We start from the raw sequence: 26,388 nt of genomic DNA on the forward strand, positions 1-26,388 counted from the left end.
GTTTATCTTTAAAAGTCTCAAATATTTCTGGTTTTTACTACAGGACTTGGTTTACTATAATTTTATTAAAACTTCTTTATTTTCTTTAACTGGGATATTCCTATTTAAGAAACTATGAAAATCTGAATATACATTAAGAAATACTTATCTCTCTGAGCAGTAGGAATCATGAGGTAAGTAAACAGAAAGGTCAGATGGAAAAAAGAGAGAATTTTTTCTGTAACTTATATATTAATATATGGTTTGTTCAATCATTTTTATATGTTAAAAAGACAGAAAATAAAAAATTACCACTATATACATATACCTCTAATAATAAAAGTGAACAAATATTATTATCATAGACACTTCACACCTAATTTTTTTTCCTTTTAAGAAATGTAATATGCCAGATAATGTTGAGATCCCCCTGTCTCCATAAATGCACTATTAAAATCTTATATTATTTTTACAATTAAAGAAAACATGATGAATTCCAGTCAGGATAAAATATTAAATTCCTGTGCTCCAAAGTACTGAGAATAGAAAGGTCAAAAGACACCCAAATTCACAAGAGCTCAACATTTTGAACCTCAGAATTCAGATTTTTTTTTATTATTAAATCATAGCTGTGTACATTAATACTATCATGGGGTACAGTGTATTGTTTCTATATACAGTTTGAAATACTTTCATCCAACTGGTTAACCTAGCCTTCGTGACATTTTCTTAGTTATTGTGTTAAGACATTTATATTCTACATTTAGACAGTGACTGTCTGCAAATCAAAGTAGGCCCTGTGAGAAGGAGCCCTTCAGCCAGACTCACTGCCTGGAGCCATGCATTTGTACAGGCTGTGGGCCTGAGGAGGCAGAGGACAAAAACAGGGCCAAAGGCAAGTTGTGCAAATCTCTCACTGGCTCCATGTCTGTACTCTTACATCCTCATCATTACAGGGGGAGTAGTTCTGGACTGAGGTCCCCCGAGAGATCAGATAGAGGAGAACCACAAAAGTGCAGAATCTTTAGATGGGCGAGTGGGGCAGGATGATGTTGCACCACCCAAATGAGCTTACAAACCAAAATTTTAAAACCCATGTGGGGGGAGGGAAATGAAGTAATAACTGAAGCAAAAATTTGCTCCAAATAAAATTATTTCATTTAAAAACACTAAATGATTAATTTATGTCTTTGGACATACTAAATATGTAATTTAAAATTTATTAAGAAAGAAAAGGCTACCTACCATGAGACACAAAAGAAGACAGAATGAATATGATTTTTTTTGTATGTGTATGCAGGTAAAGTTCTAAATTCATCTTTTTGCATGTAACTGTCCCTTAAGCCTATACTTACAAAAATGGTTTTTTTAAATTACTTATTTACTAGTAAATGTAAGAATTAATAACTATAAAACTGGCTTGGCTTCTGTAACACAGTGGTTACAGAGCCCATACAGGGAGGGCGGCGGGTTCAAACCTGGCCTGGGCAAGCTAAACAACTGCAACAAAAATATAGCAAGGCGTTCTGTCAAGTGCCTGTAGTCCTAGCTACTTGAGAGGCTGAGGCAAGAGAATTGCTTAAGCCCAAGAGTTTGAGGTTGCTGTGAACTAACTCCAAGGTAGCACTCTACCAAGGGTAACCTAGTAAGACTCTGTCTCAAAAAAAACCAAAACTATAAAACTCTCAGAAAAAAGCATCAGAGTAAATCCTCACAATCTTGGGTTGGACAAAGATTCTTACATATAACATCAAAAAGCTAAGCAATAAAAGAAAATAGTAACAAATAACACTTCGACAACATTAAAACCTTTACTCTCAAAAGCTACCATTAAGAAAATAAAAAGTCAAGTCACACATTGAGAGAAACATACTTTCAAATCATAAATCTGATAAAGAACTTATATCCATAATGTAAATAACACAAAGGCTAATAAGCTTTATGCTTAGCCCATGGTCAAATTCTAAACATTGATTAGTCCAGTTGTATAAATCTGTAGCCACTTAGGATGTCATAACACGCTTTCCCATGGTGAAAATGATTTTTTAATGGGTACCTTGTACACAATCCATTTCTAAGTCTAATTAAATTTATCTGGGGAAAACACCATTGGCTAAGTGATATAACTAATACTAGTTAAACAAAATGTTAATATATGCCAAGTGTTAGAATACCGTTCCTTCTAAAAAGCATAATAACCAACATTATTAAGAAATTGGAATTCTGTAATTTTGCATCTTATTCTATTTATAAACAAACATCCTATTCACAGGGACAACAGCAATATCTCCAAACTCATAGCCACCCCTTTTTCTAATGCAAATGTAACCACACAACAATTATATCTTTATTTTGCTTGGCTATATAAATAAAAATCATCATTTTCACAACAGAAGTAATGAAAGCCTTAAGTATTAAGCAGATTACACATAAAGCCATTTCTCATTTATGAGCTATAATTTAATGTGGTGATTATATCTAATGTTACTGTTTAATGCATGGCATCTTACAGCTAAACACTATTAATAACAGTAGCTACCACCATCTGAAGTGTGCCTCATGAATCAAAGCCACCTTGTGTTCACTTAGAGTTTGGATTTGTTCTTCATGAGATCCAGATTTATTACAACTTGCTGAAGGGGTACAAAGGAAGACAAAAAATCTTCTAAGGAGCTTCAAAAAAAAAGGGGCAGCAAAAGATAATCATTTTGCCAGAATTCCTCTTCCTTGCTAAGTGGAACACACAGGACAGCTGTGTCTCCTTTATTTGCCGAAGAGACTTTAACAGGGCAATAAAGGGCCACTTGCAGTGACACGGCATGGCCCTCCCCAAAGAAGCCACCAAGGGGGCAAGCTGACTTTCTAATTCATTACAGAAGAAAAAACTAGAAAACCCAAAGTCACAAAAGGCTTTTCATGAATTGTATGAAGACAGATGAAGATTCAGAATAAGCTCATGGAGCTAAGCTCAGCAGAAACACTGCAATTCTATACTCAACAGAGAAATGACACCCCCTTTCACTGGCCAAAATGTAATAGGACCCCCACAGCCACTACAGCACATCCATGAATGAAATGAGAAATTCCTTATCTCTTTAGGCTAAAATCTACTTCCCAATTTATTTTTACCAGTGATTAATCATTATGCAGGAGGTGTTTCCAACTGAGCTTTATCAAGCATTAAGGAAGCAGTCACCACATGAGACGCACTCTGTGAAGAGGGCACGAAGTTAATGACATATTTCCATTATCATACAATAGTGAGCCATACCATAAAGTGCTGGGACAGAATGATGTAAGAATGCTTAGGGAATATAAAAGAGGTAGCAATTAAAGGACTCCAGGAAAGCTTCACAGAGAAAATACCAGGAATGGTAAGAAAGGTGGTCAGCCCCCAACAGAAGAGGCATAATACAAGCCGAAAGAACTCCAACCTAACAGCAAGAGGGTGTGAAAGCGCCTAACTGGAGAATGGTGATGAGTTCTCCACTACTGGACATAGCCCATAAGGGATGCTGCTGGAGACAGGCAGAGCAGGAGAAGTGGACTGATCAAGTGGATAGGGATTAGAGGTTCAAAAGGTACAAAACGTGGGGTAAATATCTCATGAAAAGTAGGTCTTCAACTGGACCTTGAAAGACAACTTTTCCTAGTACACATTTCATGATGACTGGGCTAAATAAGAACTTCTCTGAATCCCATGGAGAAAACATGATAGAATTTAGTAAGTTTTCACATTCAATGAGAGAAAACAAAATAATTACTAATCAATACAACTACAACAGGTTAAAACATGCCACAGGACAAAGCTCATCCACACCATTCTAGGCCCCCCAAAGACACTACAGCTTCCATCTGAAAGGGCTGCAATGAAAACAGATGTGCTCTTTGCAGGGCTGGTGGCCAAACACAGTTCTCCACTCAATGTTGGATCTTCTAGAGTTATGGAATGCAATCTGGTAGCCAGTAGCCTCATGTGACTATTTAAGTTTAAATTAATTAAAATTGAACAAAATTAAAAATGTGAAGGCTGGGCATAGTGGCACATGGCTGTAATCTTAGCACTCTGAGAGACTGAGGCTGGAGGAATCTGAGGCCAGCCTGAACAAGAGCAAGACCCTGTCTCTACAAAAAAAAAAATACAAAAACTAGCCAGGTGCTTTTATGGTTTGTACCTGAAGTTCCAGCTATAAAGGGATATTTCAAGTGACTAATAGCTGTATACGACAAGTGACTATAATACTGCACAATACTGCAGGTATGGAACATTTTCCTTCCTCAAGAAAGTGCTATTGGTCAGTGCTGTCCTAGAATCACCACTGCAGGAGGAATAGGCAGAAACTCCGTTAGGGCAAAAAGTCATTACAAATATCTTTGACATTATCCAATCCCTTAGCACTAACCTAGGGATACACATGTATATTTGATATGTTTGCCAAACTGAATTTTATTATCAAAGGAAGAGTTGTAGAAAAAGTTATAGTGAAAGCAAAAGCTTATGCCCTAACTCCATGTACAGATTCCACAGCAGAAGCTTTGTACCAGAGTTCTGAAAGTAACTATGTAATTCATAAATACTAATGAGTTTGTCAAGACGGCCACAACCAATTTAAAACAATAAAGAAAGGTTAGTGCAGCTCACTTGTCATCCTAGGTGTCTCCCAAAATAGTTATATGAAAAATAAATCACACTTTACCCCATTAGGCAAAGCTTACCATTTGACAGAATCCTATGGATAGCCAATCTATGAAGAGAATCGTCACTTCTAAATTTATACAGCTATAATGTAAGCATGTCAGAAACTAGGCTACTGTGTTATTGTCTTTCATCTAAAAAATACCAATTCTCTGTTGTGAGCAACAGTCATGGCGGAGCAAATCCCAGAAAGCAAACACTGACTATGGAGACCGGTGGCCGCAGGCACACGCCTTCTCCTCCGTCCCAGGATGGACATCCTGAGACATCCATACTTAATTGGCTTAGAGGACATTTATTCATAAAAATCTCAGTGAAGAAAAGGAAAAGAACAAAAACCCAACAGAAAGTGAGCGAAAGAGTTTAACAGGTACCTCACAAAAGAGGATCTCTCCTGAGTTAATTCCATTTCATTAACAATCAGAAAAATGTCAATCCCAATCCTAATTGGATGACACTAAACAGTCAGGAGGACAGTAAACCAGACAACAAACAAGACCAAGGACTGGATTAGAGACACTGCCAATCCCAAATGCTGCTGCTCCAAAGCGTAAGTAGTAAAATCACTTTGGAAAATCACTTGGCATTATCTATTTAGATCAAATATATCTGGAAACAGACACTCCCAGTACCAGGTATACGTCTGAGAAATTATGTCTGCCCACGGGCACTTGAGACATATATAAACAATGATAGCAGCATTATTGTTAGTAGCCGAAATTGGAAACAAACCAATGTCAATGTTAGAATGGATAAACTATAATACATACATATGAATATAGCAATTAATTTCTACATAGCAATAAACATGAATAAACTACAGCTACATGTAATAGCATAGATAAATCTTACAAACAATATAAAGTGTAACTAATTCTATAAAGTACCAAAAAGAGTAAAGTAAAATTAAGCTAACATATTAGGGTGTGTGTGTGTACCGTAGATGTTACAATTACCTAACACAAGAACAACAATCCCAAGGCTCTGGTTATCAGGATCAGTCAGACAGTGATCACCAGGAGAAGGAGAGAGAAGAAGTAGAAATTAACGTGGAACAGTGTCTGGGGCACTTTGAAGGCTGAAGAGATATTGCTGCTTTACCTGTCTGCTGGTTTCGTGGGTATTTCTTTATGATAATTTATTTACCTAAAAATTTCTGTTTTCTATACTTTTCTATATAAATGTTATATTTCAAAGACACATATGCAAACTGACGAGAAAAGCAGTCCCTACACGTACACGTACACAAAATCCCTCAGGTCAGGTCACTTGACCTCGTTTCATTCAACTGTCAACCACTTTTCAAACTGTCCCCCACTCTCACTTACCTCTTGCACGCTTTTACTCACTAGTGGTGAAACACTGATATTTTCCCCTCCTTCAGGGTGGATCTGGAAATTCACTCTTTGATAAAGAATCTGAAAGAAGAACAGGCTATATTATAAAGGAGTTCTGTCTTTAAATTTGCCACTTTCATAAGGCAGGCTTGAAATAAATTCTTTTGAGGAAAAAAATGCTATTTCATAATGAACAGGTTTTGGTAAGAAGCTTATTTTAGAACTTCATAAACAGCTTCACAAAGATACAACAGTTTCAAAGTGGGAATCAAGTGTGAAAAACCTGATAAACAATGTAATGAATGACTGTGAGATGAAAATGCGAATTCCACAATCTCCTCAATATTTAATAGTGTTTCTCAACAAGGTCTCTGCCCCCTCCTATGCAGATCTATCCTGTGAATTTTAGGAAATTCAGTGTATCTGTAACCAAATGCCCAGCTCTACACCTAATTTCCACAGGACTTTCTCCTAAGGCAATGGTGCCTCCACTGGCTTTAATTCATATGATTTCAGATATATTTTACGTAACATTTTCTCGTGTTTTATTCTTGACGACACAAACTTTCCCCATTACCCTCAATAATTTACTACCTAATGTTACCTTCTGTTTTTCTCAAGCCTCCCTTGTATCCCTTTTTTCCTTACTGTATCAAAGCCAGAAACACTATTTTATATGCTAACATTTTCAAAGCCTTTTTTCACATAAATAATACCTATTTTTCTTCCATAAATTAAAATTCTCATACTTTTAACACATACCTTAGACCCACACATCCCCCAAAATGCACTTCATACAGGGCAGGATTGCTTTTACTGGGAGCACTTACTTCTGCCTGCAGAGAGCTGCTGGCTGCCAAAAGAAGTTCAATGCTGCCAGGAGGGCAATGTGTCAAAGCGAAAGCCATGAGCTCCTGACGAGTGGCCAAGTCCTGGTAACCTTCTGATTGTCCTAACTGGCTGCAAACACCCCAACTTTTGGGATAACCTGCACAATGTGCAAGAAGAAAAAGAAATGATTCCCAGAAGAAGAAAAACATCCAATCTAAGATGAGAAATATAATGATTTTCTGTTCAGAGACATTGTGATAGAGACCTGCACAGAATCATTCACTTTGTAGTGGCAAAACAGAACCAGCCCTCAATATCCAATAATCATCTTTTCCTGTACAACATTATATTCTGAATTCTGACTATAATATACTTTGACTCTTATTTGAAGGACTTCTAGCTTGAAAGCAGGTTTTTCCTAACTATAAAGGCTTCAGGTCAGAATAATTTTTCTAAATATGTAAAGTAAAAAATAATACAGGTACTACCTTAACAAGGAACAAAATTATAGCAAAGCTCTCTAAATAAATAGTTTTAGATTAATACAACAGTGTTTTTATAGAAGACCATAACTGTTCTAAACTTAATGTTGCAAAATCTCCTGGTTAATATCAGATAACATAGCTGATCTGATAATAACATAGAAACCAATTCTCTAATGCTGAGGTTATAAAGTACTGAATATTTTCCCAGAGTTTAAAATCTTTTCATAGATGTATTGGCTGAATATTCTCTCCTTCACCAAACTTCAGTCAGGCTATTCTGAGCCTCTTTCAACTAGTCCTAAAGCTTTGTCCCAGCCTTGTTTGACTTCCATACTCCAGTTTTAGCAAGAATATAGCTGAGCCAGGTTACCCAGAATCTCCATGACCTCATTATCTGATCACCCTCAATATCTGGTCTGACTTCTCCTCCTCCGGTACCCTTAATACCCAATCATGCTGGCCTGCTTTCAGCAAGGATTCTTGATATCCTTTCTTAATAATTTTCTAACCACCAACTCCCTTGGTCTACTCAGAGGCTATGAATGGCCACCCGTCCCTGTATTCAGAGTTGAGCCCAATCTCTCTCCTTTGTTACAATAGTTGTAACACCTATCACAACAGTCCTGAATAAAGTCTTCCTTACCATTATTAGCAAGTGTCAGAATAATTCTTTCTCTAACAGTATACAGACAAAAAGCACTGTTTTAACCATACACTATTAATGTTCCAATAGTGGGTAAAAAAATTGTGTTTGGGCTTTCATATATCATTAAATATTTCAAATTTCATAAAATTGCATTTCATATTTCATAATATATTCAGGCACTGCCATAAAAAGCAGACCATTTAGTACAGAACCCATGATAAGATAGCATCACTTCCTATTCCACTAGAAAATATGTTCTTTGTTTTTTGTTCAAGAGACAGGGAACAATTTGCTGCCCAGGCTAGACTTGAACCCCTGAGCTCATTTAGTAATTTTCTATTCCTCCCCATTGGGTTCCTACATAAGGAATCCTCCTGCCTCAACTTCTCAAGTATCTGATAACACAGGCACATGCCATGTTCTTTATGTTCTTTAAATTATTTCTTAAACATTTCTTTGAATTATTTCTTTTTTAAGTCTAAGAACAAAGACTTGAATTTGAATTTCCATATGGAAGATTTTAGAATTCTACTTCCCAATTTCTCAAAATTACTTTGAAAGGCACTATGTTATCTTAATAAAAAAAAAATAGAGATACTATACAGTTATAAAATAGAGAATAGAAGTATACATGAAATAAAATATAATGTCTAAACACATTAAAATATTTATATTAATATACTCCATATAAGCAAGACCAGCCATGGTAGCTCACACCCGTAATCCCAGTCACTCAGGAGGCTGTGGTGGGAGAATTGATTGAGAACAGAAGTTTGATACCAGCCTGGGTAACAAAGGAAGACCTCTATCTCTAAAAACATAAGAAAAATTAGGGGGGCACAGTGGCATGAACCTATAGTCCCAGCTATTCAAGATACTGAGGCAAAAGAGTAACTTGAGCCCAGGAGCTCAAGGCTGCAGTGGGCTATGATGGTGCCACTACATTTCAGAAAGAGATGTAGTCTGTAAAAAAATTAAAAATATATATATATATATATACACACATATATATACACCATATATTTATTTATCTCAAGCCTAAATGTGGCTGGCTTACCAATCAGGTCAACTGATTTCAAACAGAACTTTTCCCTTACTTATCACGTAAAGAGGCTGTGTCCAAAGTGCTAACCCGGCCTGGCCAAAAACTGCAAAAAATAAAAAAACAAGTCGTCTCCTCACCAGTGGCCATCAGCTCCTGACAATGCATATTGGCTGCTTTGTAGTCATGGAAACGAAGTGCTTGCTCAACCAGAAGGATGAGAACTTGCCCACGCCTTTCCTCTGGGTCTTCACCTGTAAGTACATGAGCAAGACTACAGGATTACAGCAGTATCCACTGATTAAGAAAGACTCGTTAACACTGCTTTTCAAATTAATTCAAAAATAAAACACAGAGATTAGGCTGGTTCTAAATGATCAGAGGACAAAGGTTCACAACAACTAATTTTTTTAAATCCCCATATCTTCTAATCAATCTACTTATTAAGTATGAAATTAGACCTCAGTCTCCTGAGAGATCAATGATAAAATCAGTTCCTAACTAAAATACCCAAATCAGAAAGTCCAAAATGAGAGTAGTTTACAGCTCTGTAGAAAAGCCTGTCATACTGTGGTAAGGGAAAAAGGAAGGAAAAAAAAATCTATGCTGCAAAAGGAAAGCAGGTTATGAAAAGGCTTAAGAAATAATGATCACCCCATTGAGTGGGTGACAATAATGAAGCAGTAATATTTTTTCTCTTAAAAATTCAACTAGTATTTAGAAACTAGAACATAAGTGCTGTCCAGAGCACTGAAAAAGACTGTCTTCTGGAACAAATTCTAGACGGGACCCTTTGAACCTGAATAGACCTACTATACTGGGTCCTTGAGCACATCCTCAGTTTAGCCAGAATCCCTCATCCCAAATATCTGATCACCATTGGTATCTGACTAAACCTCTCATTATCCCTATCCCCCAGGGGCTCTGGTCTGCCTCCAAAAAGGCTGTATTCTGTTAGGTTGTTTAGTTAGAATGTTTCCTTAACCTTAATGATTTTTTTTAGTAATTTTCCATCCTGCCCACTGGGTTCCTATACAAGCAAACTGAAACCCAACTCAATGGAAACAAATTGCTCAGATCTAAAAAAAAACAAAACTAAATTTGGAGACTGGAGGTCCAGTCATCTTGTAAGGCTGGCTTGTTCAACAGTTAAGCTTTCTGGTTACAAATGGCAATGCTAACTTCTGCTCCTAATCTCACAATCATTTTGCAACAACCTGAATAAGCCTGTCTTCATTTTAAAGGACAGATGGTCCCAGCAGCTCAGTATAGACATGCATTTTTAGGATATGCTAGTCTTTCTAGACAAGACTAATCCTTGCCCTAAAGATGCTCTTCTGATACCTGTAAGCATACAATCCTCTATTCACTTGGGATAATGTCAAGAATAATACAGAAAACTTATTCCGTGGTTTCATATTTCCAAGATTTACCTGCAACCCTCAGCAGCTCAGCAAGGCCCAGAAGCTTGGCGGATTGTTTGTAGCATGTGGGAGACTGGGAGATGCACTCCTTGATGAGGCTGATCCTATCAGAGCACAATCGCACTACAAAAGAAAAACACAGTAAGACTTGCACCAGAGACGTCACAAAAGGGTGTCATGATCTTCCAAATCTAAGGCAACCAAACAAAACGAAAACTGTGTTATTCTCCAGACTAATGTGAATTAATAATAGTAAAAAGCACACTTAACAAACACCAAAATTATTATCGCTTATGAGTAAATAATGTATAACACAGATCTTAGTACATAAACTGTCAATCTGAAGAAAAAATGTGTCACCTTTTTAACTACCAGCTCAGGACTTAAGGGAAATTTTGAACAAGGTAGAACTCGTCTTTTCAAACTTCATATAATTCTTATTATACCAGCCACCCACCACCTGATCCTCCAAAACCTGTTCCATGTTCCCCATACCCACTTGCTATCTCTGCTCCATCACCCAAGTTGGGAGGGTGCCTGTTTTCTATTAATTCATTAGTTAAGTTTTTTAAAATTTTCTTATATCAGCTTTCACCTAACGACAAACAGCAAGTCCTGGAGTACAGGCACAGAGCTCTGAAACAAAGCAAAGTGAAAAAATGAACTATGTACAGCAACGACAATGAAAATACCTGGACCATAAATTTCTAAATATCAAGTTGCTTTGTTTGTCCAGTATTACTGATAAATACAAAAACCCAAAACCTAAATTGAATCTGTGGGATGAACATGACAAAAAGAACACAAAGGCGATATTCCATCTCCACGTCCAGAAGATTTTCTGGCAGTCATTCTAACTGGAAACTCCAAATCAATATGTCAAGTTGGAAAACTGTCAAGATATGAAAGCAAATGTCTTTCTTAAAATACTCCTCAGTCAGGAAATTCTCAGAAGCTACAGCAGAGCAGCAGTTTTGGCTGCAGAGACTCAACCCAGCCTCTGATACACAAATATTACCTGCAGCCATATTGCTAACTGATTATCACAGAAATCAGGACGCAATTTAATTATTTCGAAATTTGATAGCATTTGGGGGACTTCAAGAAACTAATTTTTGTATTCTATGAATCTGTTTGAATTAAATAGGTAGGTGAAACACACCCACACATTCACGGAGTCAAATCTATCATAATGTAGCCTAACAGGAGATACAAACAGAGCAAAACATTCATTATACTCTGGATTCTTCCCTAACTAAAAATTGCAATTAAAACAAATGTTTGAGGGGAGGTAGTTAATGATTTAAGACATGTTAGAATAAATTGAAAATGCTTTGTAGTAAGCCTGGTTAACAGTCACAATTTTAAGAAGCTTTGAGCTCAAAAATTACAATAATAGAACAACTGAACAGAATTTTCTAATGATTTAGCAATCACTTTACATACATATTAGGTTAAGATGCATACAATAATTATGCAAACAATGGTGCCTGAAGTAAAAATAATACTTCTTTCAAATCTAATAAGTTTGTCTGAAGCCGAACTTTAACTTTTAGTATAAGCAATATGGAGACCCATATGAAAATAAGACTGTCTGGACTGGCTTGTATCCCCTAAAATCCAGCCAACTCTGGACACTACAGAGGATAAAGACACCAAGGAACTTGTAACAGGCCATCATTATCTGAAGGTATTAAGAGGTTAAAAAAGAAAAAGAAAAAAAAAAAAGAGGAGAGACCATTATGGTGAGAACTTACCAAACAACAGAGATGGAAGAAATTCAGCTAGACTCCCCAACCCCTGCTCCCAAACATTTCCAGAGTTAAAAATAGAAATAACAAGAGTACAGGGAAGCCGGCCAAGTAACCCTATTCACTGAAGGACACTGAAGTCCAGGATTTGATACAACAGAAAATCTATCTCCCGCTCATTGAATAAGGTCAGGTGAGGTCCAGGGCACTGTGCGAGGCACGCTGTCATCACAGCATCAGGTCGAGGGGATCAGTGACTATGTAACAGGTTGCTTGCTTTGGACAGTATCTTTATGACTTTCACATTTACAAAAAAAAAAAAAACAAGAACGTTAATATATCATTAGTAATTAAACTCTTTTTTTTTTTTTTTTTGTAGAGACAAAGTCTCACTTTATCACCCTCAGTGTGCCATGGCGTCACACAGCTCACAGCAACCTCCAACTCCAGGGCTTAGGCGATTCTCTTGCCTCAGCCTCCCTAGTAGCTGAGACTACAGGCACCTGCCACAATGCCCAGCTATTTTTTTTGTTGCAGACTGGCCGGGGCCAGGTTTGAACCCACCACCCTCGGTATACGGGGCTTGCGCCCTACCCACTGAGCCACAGACGCAGCCCCAGTAATTAAACTCTTATAGAAAAATTCTCTATCATTCTCTCTTTAAACAAAAATAGAATGAATTAAAGAATAGCTGAGTCAAAGATAAAAAGAAATTAAACTATTACTATTTTTAGCTAGTTATAAGACTATGCAATTCAAACAAAATACAGAAATTGTTTACTAAAACAAATGTATATCTGAAACTCTCTTCCATAATCCCCAATTTCTATTTTTATTTTTATCCAACAGTCTCACTGCTTTGTTACCAATGTTATTTCTTTTGAATGTTATAAATGTGAATAAACTTAAAGAAAAAAAAGCTGGCTTTATTTTATCTTTTGTGTTTTCACCCAAGATTTCAATCAAAAAATGGGATGGGAGCATGGTCCATTCCCAATGAATTAAATGACCAAAGTCAGTCTCTAGTTTTAAAAACTAAAAAGGAACATTAAGGCAAAATAAGTTAATAACAATGCAACAATAAGTAAAAAACTCACCTTGCAAAGGCAGGATCTTTACTCCAAACTCTTCAAGACATCCAAGGGCTTGGATGAGATCTAGCTCCTCTTGAATGGCAGGGGGTCTGTCTGTTATCAGTTGTAAGCAACACCTAAAAGAAATTAGATAAATGTTTCTTTCTGGATTTTTATTTTATTTTTAAAAAATCAGATTAATGTGAGGGTACAAATGACTAGGTTACATTGTTAGTGTTTCTAAAGTAAAGTTCAAATTGTAGTTGAGGCAGTTGAGCCCTTCACCCTGGGGGTGCACCCTCAGTGTCCATCAGTTGACAGCTTACCCAACCCCCTACCTACTGTCCTTCCCCCTTTCTCTCCTCCCTCTCCCTCCACTTGAATATATTTGTATTATTCTCTCATATGGACATGTATTTGTTTTTCTATTAGATTAATATTAGTACTGAGCACACTGGATACTTGCATTTCCATTCTTGTGATACTTTACTAAGATGAGTGTGTTTCAACTCCATCCAAGTAAATAGAGAAGATGTAAAATCACTATCGTTTTTTATAGGTGAACAGTGTTCCATGGTGTGTGTGTGTGTGTGTGTGTATACATACCACAGTTTATTAATCCATTCATGGGGTAATGGGCACTTGGGTTGCTTCCATGTCTCGGTAATTGTGAAGTGAGTTGCAATAAACATTCTAATGCAACTGTCCTTATGAAAAATGATTTATTTTCTTCTGGGAAGATTCTTAGTAATGAAATTACAGGATCAAATGGAATGTCTACCTTTAGCTCTTAGAGCATTCTTGATACTTCTTTCCATAGAGGCTGTATTAGTTTGCAATCCCACCAGCAGTGTAAAAGTGTTCCCTTCTCCCCACATCCATGCCAACATTTGCAGCTCTAAGATTTTGTGATGTGGGCTATTCTCATTGGAGATAGATGATATCTCAGGGTGGTTTTGATTTTCATTTCTCTGATGATTAGGGACAAGGAGAATTTTTTCATATGTTTGTTGGCCATTCTCCTGTCTTCTTTAGAAAAGGTTCTGTTCATGTCTCTTGCCCAGTGATAGGTAGGACTGTTTGCTCATTTTTGTTGATTAATTTGAATTACTAAATAAAATTTTAAAAGTAACACATATTAGCAAAGTTGTCTTTCTATATTCAACAACATGAGATCCAACACATAATTATCAAAAATGTGCTGCATTCTAGGCATTCATTCTGCCAGATGCTTCCTATTTTCTTACTTAATCCTTACAGCAAGCTCGTGAGATAGGCAAAGATCATCATCTATCTGCCTTTTTGAAAAGCAAAAATTGAAGCTCAGAGAGGTAAAGTAAAGTAATTGCCAGGGGTTACACTGAGTATATAAAGGCATTGTGGGATGAAGCATCATAATTCTATTTTCTGTGTTGTTTCTAATACTGAACCTAAAAGTAATGATATGAGAAAGGATTGTTTTAGGAATTAAAATAATTTCCAGTTTTCTTCTAGGGAAAACAGAAATGTCTTGATTCAGGAACAATTTGGTTCCCAAAAGAAACAAGAAATGACTTAAGAAAATGCCCAAAGGGCATTTTTCTGTTTAAAAAGGGAGAATTAGTTTATAATGCAATACTGAGACCCACTATAGAAGAAGGTGATTTGCTGATCTAAGAATGTAGTATTTCTATGGGATATTTTAAAGCACATTTAAAAATATTTAGAGAAACTACATTTAATAACTATTTTATTTAATGAATAAATTTATTTTCAGATAAGTATTTACAAAGGAACATTGGGACACAAGACTAGAAAGACAGGCGGTGATCAGGCCACAAAGGACTCATAAATGCTAGAATCACAGACTACCAGACACAGACACTCAGGCCCCGGAACAGCATCTTTGCGACTGAAGGACAGACTCAGGACTGGCTCGTTCTTACAAAACTCAAGGATTTACATCAGTTCAACACTCACATGTTCTTTTAATCCAATTGTAAAAAGACTATAAATATTTTGTACCTTCTTTCAAAATCTTAAATACACTTACTTCTGAACCCAGGAATTCTAGTTCTAAAAATTAACACTATAGACAGGGTCACATATGCTCAAGAACATACAATTATATGGATGTGCACAACTGGGTTGGTTTTGAAATTAAAGAAAGTAAACTGAATCAGAAACTAATTAAATAAATTCTATAAAAGTAAAATAATGTAATATTTTATCACCCATCAAAAAGGAATAAAATAGACCTACATATATGCATATGGACAAATCCTTATATAGAATGCACGTAAAAAAAGCAAAGTAATGCATGTATAAATAGTTAACAACCTAGTTGTGATTTAAGAAAGAAGAGGGCAACATTTAATAAAATGCTTTGGAAGGATATACAAGAAACTGATTTTAAAATTAATAGCTGAGGGATAAAGTTTGGGGGACTAGAGTGAGGAGAAAGATTTATTATCAATACATACCCTTTTGTATTATCTGTTTATTGCTTTCTCAAAAAAATCTAGTTAATAAATAATACTTTAATCACTAGGAAGGTCTGACCTATTTTCTATATTCAATATAACTGTAAATACTGAAATACACCCAGGGTAACAGATCACAATCAATTCAGTGCTACACTGAACACGTAGGGCATGTATTTAAAATTAAGGTGTGTTCCTGTGGCCAAGAAAGGAATGTAAAGAAGAGGAAAATACTCGTAGGACAGTTTTTTAAATGATCTCTGAGAAATACCTGTCAAAAAGATTTAGTCAAACACAATTTCCAGTTACCATGGTTATTCTATTTGGTGTTTTCTTCATTTAAAGTAAAAATAGAATCACTTGGTAGAAGAGAAAAAGATTTTCTAACTAAACAACTTTGTCAAGTTCAATAACCTGGTTTGAGAAAACCTGACTTCTTATGAAGGGCTGGAGAGGTTACTTTTAAGCTTTACTGAGGTTAAAACCACTACTTAGTCATTTGAAGGGAGAAATGACACTAAAATTGCTACCAAATGATATATTAAAATAACTTTCCAGTGAATTTAAAATTTAAATGTTAAAAAAAAACCCACTGAGGTACTAAAAAATTACGAGAAATATTTTAATGGCCTTGGAAATTAAGATTTTCAAAGGATGACACAGAAAAAAACAACCACATTTTACAAAAATTCTGTTTAATCATTAGAAAGATAAATCATACATAATAAAAACTGGGCAACATAGTTAAAATATTAGAGATGGGCAAAGGGCAAAAGTCCCTTATGCCCAAAAGAAAACTTCTAAGAACCAACAGTAAAATGATGAACATCCTGAAAGGAAAATAAGTGAAGGATAGAAACAGGTTTCAAAAGAAAAATTACAAATGCAGGTGGTAAATATGCAAAAATCAGAAAGACTGACAGTTTAGAGAAGGAGCACACCTTCAGTGCCCTACTAACAGAGAATACACCAGTACCATTTGACAGCATATATCAAAATTGTGTGTGTTTCCTCCTTGATTCAGCAATTCCACTCTACATTATTTATACAACAGGCAAAGTTATAACTACTTTACATACTCAGTTAATATTATAATAGTCCTATAATGTAATTCTATTGTCCTCATTTTACAGGTGAAGAAGATGGGGCCCTAATGCCTGACCCATGGTCATAGCTGGTAGCTGGTCAAGATTGGCTTTGCACACAGGCATCTAGCTCTAGAAACTATGATCTTATCTTTATACTCAGCTGTTTCTCAGAGGATGAAAACAGGGAAACTTGAAACCAATTAAATGCAGTCAAAAAAGGGTTAGACCAATCTGCTAAGATGCTGTAAAACATATGGAAATGTTGCAGATCTATAAATATTTGCATAATAAACTGATAAAAGTATATAATAAAAAGAAATGTACAGTATATCTCATTTTTGTAAAATACATATATGCAAAAGAGAGTTGGAATTATTAGGTTCAAAAATCTCATTAAATAAATAATGGATAATTCACTATCAAAAAATGTAGAATCTCTTATAAATTGTTAATCAGAAAATCTGACAAGACAGAATAAAATTAGGATACATAGTGTCGGAAAATGAGATGCAGTAAGAATACACAAAATCTAAGTAATTTGCAATAGACAACAAAAAGGTCCCCAGCTTACTTCAGTTTCTTTGATCAAGAAAGAAAAACTCATAGATTACATGAAAAATTCAGGTCCTCTGAAAAACTGCAAATTGCCTTAAGCAGAGAAAGTAACAAAGTATGTTTCTAAAAGTGAATGAGGATTAGCTTAACATTGAATAAAGAAAAATCGAGCAGGGACTACAAAGGAGATCTGGGCGGCACCTGTGGCTCAAAAGAGTAGGGCACTGGCCCCTGTGCCAGAGGTGGCAGGTTCAAGCCCAGCCCTGAACAAAAACTGCAAAAAAAAAAAAAAGAAAGAGAGAAAAGAAAGGAGATCTTAAACAAAGCAAAACAAAACATACTCAAACTTCCAGGGTAGGAATGGAAGGAGAAATATACACTGAGGGATGAGGTACTAAAAAAACAGAGCTGGAAAATAACCAGTGGAAGAAAAGCAGTTCCGAGTCAGATGGGGGGAGAGGAGGCGTGACGGACCACAGACACCACAGGGTCTGACACTGCGGTTAGATCCAGAGAAACTCATTCACAGTTGGATGTAAGTAAAAAATGTAATTATTACATCTAATCTATCAAACATACTACCTTACGTAGCCTACCTCAAATATTCTCAGAAACACATCAGACTACAGGTGGGCAAAATCATCTAACACAAAGCCTGTTTTATAAGAGTTGAGTGTCTCCTGTAATTAGCTGGATCCTGTACTGAAAGTGAAAACCAGGATGGTTCTGAGTACTCAAAACACGGTTCCCACTGGGTTCTGAGTACTCAAGATACGGTTCCCACTGAGTGTGTATTGCTTTCAGTCTACCGTCAATTTGAAAAATCTTAAGTCAAACCATTTAAAGTCAGGGATTGCCTGTAAACCACATTTAAAGTTTCTAGAATATTAAAATAAGATTAACTTTCTGAAGATTTAAGTTTTATTAGTCAGAGGTGATATAGCTTATTCTTATTTGATATTTATTAGGTTTCTAATTTTATAAAAATTAACTTTATAAAAAGTAATTTTATTTATTCATTTCCCTTTTTTTTGGAGGAATGTGCCCTGAGGTTGAATGCAATGGTGTCATTCCTCACAGCAACCTCAAACTGGTGGGCTCAAGTGATCCTTTTGTCTCAGCCTCCTGAGTAGCTGGGACCACAAGCACCTGCCACAATGCCCAGTTAGTTTTTTCAATTTTTAGTAAAGCTAGGATCTCACTCTGCTCAGGCCGGTCTCGAACTCCTTAGTTCAGGCAATCCACCCACCTTGGCCTTCCAGAGTTCTAGGATTATAGGCATGAGATACCACACCTGACCTAAAAAGTCATTTTAAATCATTAATAAATTCTTCAAAAAAAAAAAAAGCACTGCAACTGTGTTTATCTAATTACTAAGATTTACGGTGTGAATTAAAAAAGCAGTATAACAGGACAAGAAAGGAACTGAATTTATAGTCTAAAAATTTCAAGCTGGAAGGTACTTTTTGAGCTTCATCTAATTAGGTCCCTTGTCTCTAGACAAAGTGGAGTTATGCAAAGGACACAGACACTACCCACACGGGCTGAAAATTTTCAGAACTCAAATTCACAGTTTATCACATAAATTTCTTCCAACAGGTGAGAAATTCAGACTTACAGAACATGCTAAAAAAAATGACCAAGAGGAAGTTGCTGGATGTTCATAACATCATTCGTTTTCTTTTAATATTGAAGCAAAAATAACTGTGCCCCATACAGCATAGTCAATCTGTACTTGTGACAATATATTTTGCAAAGTAAAGAATAAACTACTAGCAAGGGAGTTTGCATATTCTGCTTCCCTCTCCTCCTTAAGGACTATTTTGGAGTTATTCTACCTGGCCAGATCCATGCAGCTATCCGTGAGGCTGGTAGAAGAATTGAAGTACTCTCTGCTGGCAGCCAAAACCAAGTCAATGCTTTTCTGGTAACTGACCCTGTACTGGGGCTTCCCTTTGCGGGCTACGCCTGTGGCAGGGGGCAGTGAACAGGCGCTGCAGTGCATCATCTGCCCAGCCAGCTGGATGTTGTCAAGGCGACCGGAGCACAGAAGGCTTTCTGTAAATATCTGGGAAGAAGGAAAAACTAGAATTAGTGATAAAGTAGGAAGACTCAGTCTCAACAAAATGAAGGCTCTGAAATCCAAATGGAATACAGTGTAAAAATAATCCATCGCAGAGGTGAAGGTTGTGTGTGTATAACGTTTTAAATGCACTTACTGAATGACAATGAATATATGCTTCACAGTGATTAATCTTATGTTACATAAATTTTACCTCCATAAAAAATCATCTTTTAGAAAGAAGAAATAATAATCTTACTGAATAAATAAAACTTAAGCATAACATTTTAATGCATTACAACCAAGAAACGAACAGATTTTTCTAATATGAAAAATGTAGCTTTCCATTTTATAGACTGTATTGTTCGAAACAGAACATATTAGATACACTGTCCCAACCTCAACAGGCCCACTCTGCCTAAACTGTATTCTTAAATAGTTTAGTTTTTAAAAGAAAATCTCTGAAGATGATACATATATTTCATAATTGATTAAATCATCTAAATTCAGTCTTACAAACCAAATAGATAAGCCACAAATGTTGTACTTACACATAATCATTAAAATTACAATATACCATAAAATTTTGAGTTTTTTCTAACTTGAATATGAAAAATAATTCAAATATAACAAGAGAAACTGATACTCATGCAAATATTATATCCTATTAGGCAACTAATAATATCAATTAACATAAAATTAATTCTATAATTGAGATTATTTATATACTTACTCCAAGAAAAGTATAAAACAAAGCTATCCTTTTAGATCTACACTAATAATGTTATATATTTAGTATGTTGGATGAGAAATACCACAGAAATAAAAGATTAAAAGAAATAAGATTTCATGGAGAAGCAAAGGTATCCTTAAAATTACTGTAATCCTAGCCCTCTGGGAGGCAGAGGCAGGTGGCTTGCTTGAGCTCAGGAATTTAAGACCAGCTTGAAAACAAGAGAGACCCCGTGTCTACTAAAAATAGAAAAAGGCTCGGCGCCTGTGGCTCAAGCGGCTAAGGCGCCAGCCACATACACCTAAGGTGGCAGGTTCGAATCCCCAGCCCGGGCCCGCCAAACAACGATGGCTGCAACCAAAAAATGGCCAGGCGTTGTGGCGGGCGCCTGTGGTCCCAGCTACTTGGGAGGCTGAGGCAGGAGACTCGCTTGAGCCCAGGAGTTGGAGGTTGCTGTGAGCTGAGATGCCAAGGCACTCTATCCAGGGGGATAGCTTGAGGCTCCATCTCAAAATAAATAAATAAATAAATAAATAAATAAAAATAGAAAAAAATTAGCTGGGCATTGTGGGGAGCACCTGTAGTCCCAGCTACTTAGGAGGCTGAGACAGGATGCTTGAACCTAGGCGTCTGAGGTTGCTATGAGCCAACGTGACTCCAAGACACTCTAGCCTGGGGCAACAGAGTGACACTCTGTCTTTAAAAAAAATTAAGAAAACCATTCAATTTTCATAGAATCCTCTTATTTCATTTCTCTGCATCTAGGCTTACTGCAGCAGACTTTTTGACAGGGCTTTGTTGAGATGTCTGACAAAACCACTAATGTATAAGAGGGCTCTCCTATGAAATAGATATTGTGAAAGAAAGTAAACTATTAATGTGCAACCCCAGTCACTTATATGTTACAGATGAAAATGGCTTGCTCTACCGGCTCAGTGCCCATAGCTCAGTGGTTAGGTTGCCAGCCACATCCACCAGGGCTGGTGGGTTCAAACCCAGCCAGGACCCACTAAAAACAATGACAACAATAACAAAAAAATAGCCAGGCACTATGGCGGATGCCTGTAGTCCCAGCTACTTGGGAAGCTGAGGCAAGGGAATTGCTTAAGCCCAAGAGTTTGAGGTTGCTGTAAGCTGTGATACCTCAGCACTCTACTGAGGGTGACACAGTAAGACACTGTCTCAAACAACAACAACAACAACAACAACAAAAAGAAAACGGCTTACACCAAATGACTTCCAGTGTCACTGTATTTCTTTGGTCTATTTAATTAAGCCAAAAGAAATCAATACCCAATTTTGAAAAACACAATTTACTTACCCCAAAATGTAAAAGATTTTGCTAATGTGAATAATAAATATCTCTGTTCTATAAGCTATATATAAATCTTCATCTAACATTTCCAAAATTATACCACTGAGCTTTCTAGTTATTTTCTAAGGACAGTAAAACTTAATAACCAAAAATCAAGAAGACAATATAGCATGATTTAAAAGATACTAAAATGATATTTAAAACTTTAAGTTCACCAAATCCATATTACCATCTTTGAGAACCTTTCCAAACTTGTTATAATATGCTTTTAAATGTTTTCTCAACAGAGAGAGATCAGTGGACAGGAGTCATTAAAATATCAAAGCCTAAAAAAAAGGTGTTAAAATATTTTGACACTGTAATATGACAAGTTAGTATGACACATTACTCCACACAGAAGCTAGTTCAAATGTAATATATTTATTGCCAATTTTTCAATCAGAATCAGAATCATAGAGAGACATAGGAAAGCACCAAAATAATGGCATTCCAATGTAAAAACATTACTTCAAACATACTAGTGACACTTAGGTTTTAGACTCCATGAACATGCAGATTATTTTCTTCTGAAACTCATTTCAAGTGTTGCTTTAAATCAAAAAGGGGAAGTTACTGACAATTGTATTATATTCTGTGGTCTGAGACTGAAATCATTATGTGAACATTATGGTCATTCAAGCATTTAAAAACCTGCAATTCAAATAAAAAGCCATTAATTTCTCAATAGTCTACACTAGTGCTCTTTTGTTAAAAACACCTTGAATTAAAAAGCTAAACAAAGCCATAAAATAGAGACCTGTTTCTACAGCTCTGATTTCATCAGCGGTTCATGCTTTGTGGTATCAAGAGCAAAGCAATGTAAGAAATATCCCATATGATTTTTGGCTCTGGCTTGTTTCACAAGAAAATTCAAATGAGAAACCCTTTCTTAACTGCATCTTATTAAAAATGAGTTAGTTAAATCAATGAGTAAATCCCCGTTCATTACAGTCCCTGTCAAGTGACAACCATTTCTTAAATGTCCTTTATAGTCCATACAGTGCACTAGGGGACATGAGGAAGAACATGGCGTGGTAATGTCTGTTTAGGAGCCATTGACCAATCGGAAGAAACGCATATAAACAAATAACTACATTTTAAAGAAAGGCTATAGTAGAGGCAAGTTATATGAAAGGACAAAGGTAGACATCCTAGGGGGCGAAATTAGTGAGCTGAGTTCTGAAATTTTATCCATATTTCCAAGTAAAAAAAAAAAAAGAAGAAGAACATATTCTATGGCCCAGAACAATGCAGTCAAAGTCACAGAAACATAAAACAGCATGGGGGGGGGGGAGGAACTGATGACAGACTTGGAGCTACTGCAGCACAGGACAATGGAGAGGGGCAAAGGCAGGAGGGGACAGGGACTCTGAACTCTGCTGTGGCTTTCTGAGGCATGCTAAGGAGTAGAAGTACTCTCTGGTTATTGATAAGTAACATGGAACAACTTTTATGAAGTTTTAGAAGAACACTGTGGTATAAACCAGAAAAAGAGACAGAAGCCGGGAAACAAGTGGCAGGATTGCTGTAGTTATGCAGAGACAAAGACAAAGCAAGTCTGAAAGACTTTTCTCAGGTAGATTAGGTAAGCTTTTGTGACCACAAAGACTACAGAAGTAAGAGAATCAAGTATGAGTCAGAGTTTTCTAGGTAAGGACTGACTCACTAAATAGACAATGTTGCAACGCACAGACAGGGAAGACAGAGGAACAAGTGTCAAAGTCTCAAACTAGAGGCATCAGCCAGTTATCAGCTGGTATCCAACAGTATTAGCGACCAGGAAGCTCACTGTTATCACCCTTATGCTAAATAAATGAGAATAATCTAAGTTTCTGAATTAAAAAGGAATAGTTTCCATGGGGAGCATTACCTGGTAGCAAGCGTCAGCGTCGAGACACGTGTACACATTCTGCTGCATAGTCAGCATGTCCTGCAGCAATGCTCTCCAGTGAGACTCACTAACAGGAGGCTGCCTAGAAGAAAATGAAGAGGAAAAGAAGGAAACAATTCATAAAATTTGTCTTTTTAATTGGCCAAATATAAAAAAAAAAAGAATTCCACCTCCCAAATGATCAATAGGATTATATCCTATGTGAACTTCTGAAAAAAAGTTTGGCTTAAAGACAGAAGGAAAAGTCGGGCAGCTATGCCTTAGTAACAGAGATGCTGCCAAAGGAGCCTCCACAGTCTACCTGGCCTCAAAGGTGAAATAGCATTAAACGGTAATGGCAAAGGGAAACAAGCTGTGAGTTGCCAAGGTAAAATAAAGCAGAGTAAGATACAGCAGCTAAGATACGGCAGAATAAGCCTTAGGGACAGAGGTTAGTTTCAAATCCCATCTTCATTGCTCTGCTGCCCTCAGCAGGGGGTCTTCTGACTTCAGCTGACCATTCAGACCATAGGACAACCACAGGCTGACTCTGACATCAGTCTGGAGGACAGTAACCAGGCTCCCCAGCAAGCTGCACAGCATCAGCGTCTCTCAGTGACAGTACTGGCACAGCCTAAAGCACTCCCGGTGCTAAAGATCTCCTTAGGTGAGTGCCCAGATGCAAGGAAAGAAAGCCTCAGAGAGTAATTAGTTACAGTCTTTGCCATGTCTGGTTTAGGAAGACGCTACATGTCCTAGGAGAACCAGTATCTTTAGCAACAACTCACAGGCACAGTTTTTAAGGCTACTTCAGGGACATGTCAGTGACCACCTTTAGAAAAGCCCAAAGCATAAAGTTCTATCAGGTATTTCTAGTTCATTTATAGTTTCCCCAGGTCAGAGGTGATTTACTAATCAGGGATCCAGTTCTATATATACAGTGGGGCCTATGCAATCTAGTTGATTAAAAACCATTTTACATTGATTTCCAGAGTTACAGAGCTGAGAATTAATGGTCAGATTCTCTGGCAGCAGGAAAACGGGTTTTAACAATTTCACCCATAATCTCAGGCTAGTTGTGTGATCACAAGCAAGTCATTTAATATTTATGAATTTCACTTTTCTCACTGAAAGCCCAACTCAGAAAGGGAAGAGAAATTGATGAGACTAATTTCGACAAAATACTGGGAGTGAAGAAAAATGCTCCTCAACATAAAAGTTCAATTCCCCGTATAGATTTGAATAAATATTTTAACCATTCTGAGCTTTAGATTCCTTTTTTGAAGGAATGAAGATTAACTTAAAGGAGAATAAATGAAAAGGCACTCCCACTTTTCTGGTATATAATAAGCATTTAACAAATGGGAATGAATGAATCTGAGGTTGCAAACACATTGTTTTTAAATTACTTACATGATTACTAATATTGTCTAGTAGGAAAGAACGTACACTATAATTCTCTCTTCCTCACTTAAAAGTTCATCCTAGTTGAATACGTGCGTTTAGAACCATCATTTATGTTTTACCTTCTAGTCTTGAAGTTCTACGTGATCATGAACATCAGTATTTAAAAGGCAAATTTTTGTTTGGTTCTGTTTTATGTTTGCTAAATACCAACTCAATATTCTGTCTTTTTCATACCAACTCAGTATTCTCTCTTTTTTATCCAATACTTATCCAAGTAGCAGAATGTCTGATGAACTGAGTGTCCATCTTGCACCAGCCTGATAAACTCAGACCCAGGCATTGCCTAACTGAATTTAAGTTCTCACAGGCCAGCTGTTCTGAAAACCATCAACGCTGGGGCAGATGGTATTAATGTTTTTTCACACATGGCTACCCTAAGTAGAGGTTCTAATTAAAACACATTAATTATAACACATTATTTACCATGGCCTTTTTCAGAAGACATTCAATAAATAAGAATCAAGAGTAGAACTTAAACTAAATAAGAGGTTTGCAAATTAACAGACAGATCCCTGAACACAAACACAATATTAGTTGCAGCTTTGGAATGAAGTTGAATTTTCCAGGGAAGAATAGAATTGTACATAAGATGCTAAAACTTGCTTTGTAACAGATTAGCTGGTATCTGTCACTATTTAGAATATGCACAGAGTATTCTACATGTATTAAAGGCCAAGCCATAGAAGCATACATAAAATAATTAAGATTATTCTCAAGTTATCTACTTTGAAAACAGGGATCATATTCTCTTACACAGTCATAGTGAGTAGATCACTATGAGGAGAAACTAACTTCAAGGACTTCAAACATATTGAACTCAGGGGAGGATGGTAGATAATCTAGCTGCAACAGCCAGGCTTTCCTGCTGAAGAGTAATTCTAGAGTAGGGTCAGCAGATTCTGGAAATGCAATCTATTGGTAGCTGTAAAGAAATCTTAAAACGTACATTGTCAAACCTTCTAAATTAACCATTTAAAAACTATTGACAGAGAACCATCAATAAGTCAGTCCCCACTTGAGGTATACAGTGGCTGTCAACAGTTGTGCTGAAGAAATTATAATCTCGAAGGGAACTTGAGTCCCAAATGTGGTATGTCAGAGACCCCCAGCACTGCTGCAGTGCAGTAGAGTCATAAGAGACACAACTGCCGAGAGAGGCAGCTACACAATGCTAGGGGACTTCCAGGAAGGACAGTTCAGTTCTGCTTGGAGCCAAATGAGGTTTTGCAGATGTGATAGAGCTGGCACTTAAATGATTAAGAAGAAATATACAACAGTATCTGTCAGTATTGGACTTTTATTTTTTTGATATTCAGATTAAACTGTAACTCTAAATCCTAAAAATGAAGTAGGGAAAATATGTTCAAAAGGTGCAAAGTTGTCTTCACTGAATCCTACTGCCCAGGAACCGACTCCTTCAGGGTTGGTGAGCGAGAGGGCTTTCCCCAGGCTTCTCCACATTTATAGAGTGTCCCTGAGTGACAAATGCAGGCTCTCACCTTCCTATATACCCAGGGGGCTCACTCTCAAATC

General features: G+C 36.6%; 1 protein-coding gene across 1 annotated transcript in view; it reads right to left on the reverse strand.

Annotated features, from left to right (window-relative positions):
* Positions 1 to 26,388, reverse strand: part of NBAS (neuroblastoma amplified sequence) — a 367,205-nt gene that overhangs the window by 159,867 nt on the left and 180,950 nt on the right. Inside the window, 7 exon segments of the mRNA XM_023511811.1 lie at positions 6,004 to 6,093; positions 6,843 to 7,000; positions 9,157 to 9,270; positions 10,450 to 10,563; positions 13,289 to 13,401; positions 19,208 to 19,437; positions 23,389 to 23,491. Of these exon segments, the coding sequence (XP_023367579.1) occupies positions 6,004 to 6,093; positions 6,843 to 7,000; positions 9,157 to 9,270; positions 10,450 to 10,563; positions 13,289 to 13,401; positions 19,208 to 19,437; positions 23,389 to 23,491 (922 nt within the window).

The sequence above is a fragment of the Otolemur garnettii genome, unplaced genomic scaffold (assembly GCF_000181295.1).
Source record: "Otolemur garnettii isolate 467f Iridium unplaced genomic scaffold, OtoGar3 scaffold00022, whole genome shotgun sequence".
NCBI lineage: Eukaryota > Metazoa > Chordata > Mammalia > Primates > Galagidae > Otolemur > Otolemur garnettii.